The sequence below is a fragment of the Phaethon aethereus genome (genome assembly GCF_964289735.1).
Source record: "Phaethon aethereus genome assembly, chromosome: 1".
NCBI lineage: Eukaryota > Metazoa > Chordata > Aves > Phaethontiformes > Phaethontidae > Phaethon > Phaethon aethereus.
This window is the reverse complement of record NC_138575.1, coordinates 222,260,466-222,267,965: the sequence shown is the minus strand read 5'-3', so window position 1 is coordinate 222,267,965 and position 7,500 is coordinate 222,260,466. Positions and strand designations below refer to the sequence as shown.

The following is a 7,500-nucleotide window of genomic DNA, read 5'->3' as shown; positions in this document are numbered from 1 at the left end:
CACGGCTGCACGCGCACTGCTGCACATGTACACACTGCTGCACATGCACGCACTGCTGCAGCCACACATGCTGCTGCACATGCACACGCTGCTGCAGATGCACGCACTGCTGCACACACGCGCTGCTGCATATGCACACACTGTTGCACATGCACGCAGTGCTGCACGCAGACGCGCTGCTGCACACGCACGCACTGCTGCAAATGCACGCACTGCTGCATGCACACGTGCTGCTGCACACGCACGCACTGCTGCACGCACACATGCTGCTGCACATGCACACACTGCTGCAAATGCACGCACTGCTGCACACACACGCGCTGGTGCACATGCACACACTGTTGCACATGCACACAGTGCTGCAAATGCACGCACTGCTGCACGCACACGCGCTGCTGCACATGCACAGCTGCTGCTTGCACACGCACATGCTGCTGCTTGCACACGCACTGCTGCACGCACACGCACTGCTGCACACATGCACTGCTGCACGCACACACACTGCTGCATGCACGCACGCAGTGCTGCATGCACATGCACTGCTGCAGGCAACCACTCGCTGCTGCACACAGACATGCACTGCTGCACAGACGCGCTGCTGCACCAACACACGCGCCGCTGCACCAACACACGCACCGCTGCACCAACACACGCACCGCTGCATGCACCCCGCACAGCTGCCGTTGGCGCGACACGCAAGCACCCTGCTGCATTGCACATGCGGTTGCCCTCTTGCACAGACTGCGTCACCCTTCAGTGTGCACACACGCACATGCAACGCGCACACATGTACACGCACAGACACATGCACGCACACATGCACACAGGCTTGCACACAGATGCACACGTGCACACGCGCACCTGGGCGTGCACACGTGCACGCATGCACGCGCGTGCGCTCACACGTGCGCACGTGCACATGCACGCTCACATGCACACGCGCACGTGCACAGACGTGGCCACGCGCGCACACGCTCTGCGCGGAGCCCGTCGCTCTGCTCCCCCCAGGCCTTTCTGCTGCGCCGCTGGGGGGGGGCGGGGTGTGCAGCCACAGCCCAGCCCTGGTGCGGTCTCAGCTGAGACCCCCCGGTTTCATTACACGAGTGGGGAGATGGCGCGGGGGGGCAGCTGCCCGGCCGGGGGCTCCCTGACCCTTCCCCCCCGCCCCGCAGACGACGTCTCGGTTCTGCTCCAGGAGATCATCACGGAGGCGCGAAACCTCAGCAACGCCGAGATGTGAGCGGGCCCTGGTGCGGGGGGGGCGCGGGCGGGGGGCGCCGCGGGGGGTGCGAGCGGCCTCGGCGTCTCTTGCAGATGCTCCGTGTTCCTGCTGGACCGGCTCAGCCACGAGCTGGTGGCCAAGGTGTTTGACGGCGGCGTGGTGGACGACGAGGTGAGCGCGGGGACGAGGGGACGGCGTTTCGGGGGGGGGGGGGGGCGGGGGTGGTCCTGGGGTCCTGCCCCCGTCCCCCCCGGATCGGCGACCCCCTCTCCCTGCCCGCAGAGCTACGAGATCCGCATCCCCGCGGACCAGGGCATCGCCGGGCACGTGGCCACCACCGGCAAGATCCTCAACATCAAGGACGCCTACTCGCACCCGCTCTTCTACCGCGGCGTGGACGACAGCACCGGCTTCCGCACCCGCAACATCCTCTGCTTCCCCATCAAGAACGAGAGCCAGGGTGAGCGGGGGGCGCGGCGCCGCCGCCCGGCGCGCGGGCACGATCCGGCGCCGCCGCCCCGCGCGCGGGCCTGATCCGGCGCCCCGGCCCCCCCCAACTCTGCTCCCAGAGGTCATCGGGGTGGCGGAGCTGGTCAACAAGATCAACGGCCCCTGGTTCAGCAAGTTCGACGAGGACCTGGCCACCGCCTTCTCCATCTACTGCGGCATCAGCATCGCCCACGTGCGTGCGCGGGGCGGGGGGGCCCCGGCGCGGGGGCGGGGGGGGGCCCCGCCGCTGGCCGCGGCGCGGAGGGCCACGTGTGCGTGGTCCCCGCTCCTTGGGGACAAGCGGTGGAGGCGATGGGATGGGGAGGGCGCGCGTGGGGAGCAGGGGCGTGTCGGGGGGGCCAGGGGCGAGCTGGGGGGGTGCTGGGAGGGCTGGGGGGGGCCTCACCGCCCCCAGCGCTCCCGTACCCCCCTCCCGCCCCGCAGTCGCTGCTGTACAAGAAGGTGAACGAGGCGCAGTACCGCAGCCACCTGGCCAACGAGATGATGATGTACCACATGAAGGTGAGGTGGCCCGCGGCCACGCGCCGGGACCCCCGCGGCCGGCGCGGCGTCCCCACGCTCCGACCCTGGGCGGCGGCACCGGGGCGGGGGGCGATGGCGGTAAAGCCCAGCCGAGCCCGGGGCCTCTCTGCTCTCGCCGGGGTGACGTGGTCCGGGGGGATGGCGCGGGGACACCCTGGGGTGCCGGGTGATGCGGTCCAGGGGACGGCGCGGGGACACCCTGGGGACGCAGCGGCAATGGCTGCCGCAGGTGTCGGACGACGAGTACACCAAGCTGCTGAGCGAGGGCATCCAGCCCGTGTCGACCATCGACCCCAACTTCGCCAGCTTCACCTACACGCCGCGCTCGCTGCCCGAGGACGACACTTCCATGGTGAGGACCGCGGGGACGGCCGCCGGCGGCCCCCGCCTGCCGTCCGTCAGGCCGCGTACCCCGCGTTGTCACCCCCTGCCACCCCGCCGCCCCCTCCGCAGGCCATCCTGAGCATGCTGCAGGACATGAACTTCATCAACAACTACAAGATGGACCGTCAGACGCTCACCAGGTGGGTCCCCATGCCTGTCCCCCGTCCCCTGGGGCAAGCGGGGGTCCCTCATGGCCCCGTCCCCCCGCCAGGTTCTGCCTGATGGTGAAGAAGGGCTACCGCGACCCCCCGTACCACAACTGGATGCACGCCTTCTCCGTCTCCCACTTCTGCTACCTGCTCTACAAGAACCTGGAGCTCGTCAACTACCTGGAGTAAGGCCGGGCCCCGTCCCCGTCCCCGTCCCCGTCCCCCAGCCCGGCCGGGGCTCTCCCTGCCCTCCCGCCTGCCTCAGTTTCCCTCCTTCCCCCTCCCCAGAGACATCGAGATCTTTGCCCTCTTCATCTCCTGCATGTGCCACGATCTGGACCACAGAGGCACCAATAACTCCTTCCAGGTGGCCTCGGTGAGCCGAGCCCAGCGCTGGGACGTGCCGGGGGGGGACGGGTGGGGGACAGAGCTGGGGGGTCTTCACCCCCATAGCTCCGTGACTCCGGCCGCTCTGCCTTGCAGAAATCGGTCCTGGCCGCACTGTACAGCTCGGAGGGCTCTGTCATGGAGGTGAGGTCCCCCCCAGACCCTGCCCTTGCCCGGCTCCGGCCGCGTGGCCGCACCCCTGCCCGCGCCCCGCCGGTGCCCACCGCCCCGGTTTCCCTCGCAGAGGCACCACTTCGCCCAAGCCATCGCCATCCTCAACAGCCAGGGCTGCAACATCTTCGACCACTTCTCCCGCAAGGTGAGCCCCCAGCCTCGGCGCCTCTCCCGTGCCGCCCCCCGCCCGGGCTGAGCCCCCGCATCCCCTCCGGACCCCCAGCTCCCCATCCCTGGATCCGCCCCTTGGGATGCGGGCGCTGGCGGGGCGCACGGAGCCGGTTGCACCAGCCGCCTTGCCTGGCCCTGCAGGACTACCAGCGCATGCTGGACCTCATGAGGGACATCATCTTGGCCACCGACCTGGCCCACCACCTGCGCATCTTCAAGGACCTCCAGAAGATGGCCGAAGGTGAAGCTCCGGTGCTTGGGCTTGGGGGTGCGGTGGGAACTCATCCCACCGATGCTGGGAGGTGGCGCGGCAGGTCCCGGCTGTCCCCAGAGTCCTCGTGTGGGGGGTGATGGGGGCTGTGGGGCTCCTCTCTGAGCCCCCCACCCCAACCCCTGCCCCGCTCCCCGCCTGGCAGTGGGCTACGACCCCAAGAACAAGCAGCACCGCAGCCTGCTGCTCTGCCTGCTCATGACCTCCTGCGACCTCTCCGACCAGACCAAGGGCTGGAAGACCACCAGGAAGATCGCGGTGAGTGCCACGCCATGGGGCTGACCCCCCGAATGCCACCCGGCCACCCACGTGTCTCGCAGTGGCATCGTGCCCCACAGAGGGGGTCCCCTCCATTGCAGGGACCCCCAGACCACGCAGCAGCCCCCCATGCCAGGGCCGCGTCCCGGCCCAGTGCAGAGCCGTTCCCCTGCAGCCGTGGAGAGGGGTCTGGAGGGCAGGCAGGGTGGGGGGTGACCCCAGGCCTGCACCCCCCGTGCTGACAGCCTGTCCCTTGCAGGAGCTGATCTACAAGGAGTTCTTCTCCCAGGGTGACCTGGTAGGTAGCACCAGGGCTTGGTGCGGGGTTGGCCTTGGCCAACGCTCTTGGCAAGTGCCGGCGGGGGCTCGGATGAGGTGTTGGGGTGGGCAGGGAGGTCTTGGCCATGAATGGGGAGGGGACGGCCACCGGCATCGAGGTCCCCTTGCCACTGCTGCAGGAGAAGGCCATGGGCAACCGCCCGCTGGAGATGATGGACCGGGAGAAAGCCTACATCCCCGAGCTGCAGATCAGCTTCATGGAGCACATCGCCATGCCCATCTACAAGTGAGCCCCCAGGGCTGGCGCCGGGGTGGGGGGCACCCTCTTTGGTCACCCCCCCTTGCCATGCCGGCATGGGACAGGGGTGCTGGGGGGGGGTCTCGCGGATGTTCGGGGGGTTTCCAAGCAGTGGGGATGGGGGGAGCGGGGTTGCACCCGTCTAAGGGGGGTGCGAGGCCATGGTGATGGGGTGCCCCCCCGCCCCTAGGTTGCTGCAGGACCTCTTCCCCAAGGCAGCGGAGCTCTACGAGAGGGTGGCCAGCAACCGGGAGCAGTGGACGAAGGTCTCCCACAAATTCACCATCCGGGGTTTGCCCAGTAACAACTCCCTGGACTTTCTGGATGAGGAGTACGACCCCCAGGCCCCCGACCCCCAGCTCAACGGCTGCCTGGAGCCCGAGGGGGGGCAGCCCGAGGCGGCGGCTGAGTGAGGGGGGCGAAGGGGGGGCCGTGGCCCGGGCTGGGGGCCAGGAGCATCCCCTACCCTCGTCCTCCAGCCCATGGGGAGAAGGTCTGGGGGGACATCAGTGACTCCGGACCACCTCGGTGAGGTCTGCACCCTGCTAGCACCCACCGCCAGTCCTTCCCCACCAGTGGGTGACTGTCCCCTCCCTCCGGGGCAGGTATTCAGGTGTCCCCTCCACCCGGTGGTCCCGGCACCGCGCATTGCTGGGACTCTGCCTCGGTGGCTGGGGACACCGGGGGACACCGTGGGGCTGGGGGATGGATGTGCTTTAAATTGCCTTAAGGCCGCAGGTCCTGTCCCCACGGGGTGGCAGCGGGGACGGTGTCCTCGGTGGAAGCACCCCCGGAGGGGTCGTCCCTCTGAAATGGGGCTGTGGGTCTGCGGGGGTCAGTGGGATGGAGAGGGACGGCGTGGGGCAGTGGGAGTGCTGGTGGGGTGGGCTGCAGGGTCCCCATGGACCCCAGAGAGGGGCGTGAGGCTGTGGGAGGGGGGCTGGGAGGTCTGAGGACAGAGGAGTCAGGATCAGGCCCACGGAAGGAGGCCGGTTCTGGCCGGCGGAGGGAAGGGGCACCCGGCGCAGGGTGGCCATGGCCATGGCCATGGGGATGCCCTGCCTGGATCCCTGCCGGGTCCTGCCAGACCGGCCCCCACCATGCTGGAGATCCAGCTCCTGCCTCTTCCCAGCGGCTGCTGAGCATCCGTGGGCTAAAAGACACCCCCCCTGGAGACCCCCAGACACACTCGCCCGTGGAAGGACTCGTGTCCCTCACCCAGCCTGGTCCCATGTGGCCACGTCCCTACAAGGGCTACACGCGTGCCAGGGCTGGGGGGCTCCTGCTCCTGGTCTGCACGCATGGGGGGACTGCGCTCTCCTAGGGACACTGCAGAGGGTCTGGTCCCCACCGTGTCCCCAGCGTGTCCCCAGCGCCTGGGTGTTTCCCTGGTGCACACCCTCTGGAAGCAGCTGCACCCGAGACCAACGTGTCCATGAGCATTCCCAGCTTGCGGTGGCTTCACAACTCCTGCCATACTGACCACCGTCCATGGACCCTGCTGCGGTCCCATGGCCCCTCTGGTTCCGCAGACCACCGCGCGTGGATCCTGATGGTCTCCTGTGGTCCCTCTAGTCCTACTGACTGCCATGCATGGGTCCTGCCATCCGCCCATGGTCCTTCTGGTCTTACAGAAGGCCATCGCCATGCATGGACAGTGATGGCCTCCTTGTGATCTCTCTGGTCCTACTTGGCACCATGCATGGATGCTGCTGGCCTCCCTGCGGTTTCTCTGGCCATGCATGGACCCTGCTGGTCTCCCACTGTCGTTCGTGCCCTGCTCACTGCCACACATGGACCCTGCCATCCTCCCGTGGTCCCTCTGGTCCTACAGACCACCATGTGTGGATGGTGATGGCCTCCTGTGGTCCCTCTGGTCCTACTGAGCACCATGAATGGATCCTGCTGGCCCTCCCCATGGTTCCTCCAGACCTATTGACTGCCATGCATGGACCCTGCCATTGTCCCATGGTCCCTCTCATCCTATAGACCATCATGCATGGATGGTGATGGCCTCTTGTGGTCCTTCTGGTCCTACAGACCACCATGCATGGATGGTGATGGCCTCCTGTGGTCCCTCCTGTTTTACCAATCACCGTGCATGGACCCTGCTGGCATCCCCGTGGTCCCTCCAATCCCAAAACCCACTGTGCGTGGACCCCTTCAGCCCTGGGGGCTCTGCTCAACCAGCCCCACGGGGTCCCTCCAGCTGCGTGTGACCCAGGGCTTTGTCACCCCAACCAAAGCCATCCAAAACACGTGTGAGCAGGGGAACCAGGGCAGGGCGAGCCCCGGCGAGCAGCTCGCCGGGGTTGGGCCGAAGAGCGGGCCGGGGATGAGGGTGGGTGCTGAGCCCCGAGGGACTGGGGTGCACGGAGCCCCCCCGGCTGCATCATCGGGCTCACGGCAGCTGGTGCGTTTGTCGTCGCGGCAGAGGAAGCCGATGGAAGTGGCACGGTGAAATCCCGGTGCTGCCGGGGTTGGTCCCACCAGGGTCAGTCCCACCAGGGTCAAGGACAGCCCGGCTGCAGCCATGGGGCCGTTCGCCGCCCCATCCCAGCCCCGCCGGAGCACCCCACGGCACCATCCCCACGCCGAACCCCGGCGGTGCCGGCAGTGCAGCGCTGCTCCGGGTGCGACGGCTCCCTCCCAGATTTGGGCTATGGGGTGGCCCCTCCTCTCGTCGTCTCGTCTGTAAGCAACGCCTCGCCTGTTTTCTCGGGGTACCCGGAGCGCGTGTGTCTGCGGGAGCAACGGGAGACCCCGAAGCTGAGCTGCTCCCCGGGGACGAAGTGAACTGAATTCCTTTTGCCTTACCTACTCGGAGATGCCTTTAGCGAGATGCTTTGCCCAAACCCCGGTAGGACCCGCCCGG

At 68.0% G+C, this 7,500-nt stretch overlaps 1 protein-coding gene across 1 annotated transcript in view; it reads left to right on the top strand.

The window, feature by feature from the left end:
* The window catches only part of PDE2A (phosphodiesterase 2A), a gene marked incomplete at its 3' end in the record, with an annotated part of 45,475 nt that extends 40,437 nt beyond the window's left edge, over positions 1-5,038 (top strand). Inside the window, exons 16-31 of the mRNA XM_082013906.1 lie at positions 1,173-1,236; positions 1,315-1,393; positions 1,505-1,682; positions 1,792-1,904; positions 2,156-2,233; positions 2,484-2,606; positions 2,708-2,778; positions 2,850-2,972; positions 3,076-3,163; positions 3,271-3,318; positions 3,419-3,493; positions 3,661-3,760; positions 3,936-4,048; positions 4,308-4,346; positions 4,507-4,613; positions 4,816-5,038. Of these exons, the coding sequence (XP_081870032.1) occupies positions 1,173-1,236; positions 1,315-1,393; positions 1,505-1,682; positions 1,792-1,904; positions 2,156-2,233; positions 2,484-2,606; positions 2,708-2,778; positions 2,850-2,972; positions 3,076-3,163; positions 3,271-3,318; positions 3,419-3,493; positions 3,661-3,760; positions 3,936-4,048; positions 4,308-4,346; positions 4,507-4,613; positions 4,816-5,038 (1,622 nt within the window). The remainder of the gene's footprint in view (positions 1-1,172; positions 1,237-1,314; positions 1,394-1,504; positions 1,683-1,791; positions 1,905-2,155; positions 2,234-2,483; positions 2,607-2,707; positions 2,779-2,849; positions 2,973-3,075; positions 3,164-3,270; positions 3,319-3,418; positions 3,494-3,660; positions 3,761-3,935; positions 4,049-4,307; positions 4,347-4,506; positions 4,614-4,815) is intronic.
* Positions 5,039-7,500: the final 2,462 nt, after the last annotated feature.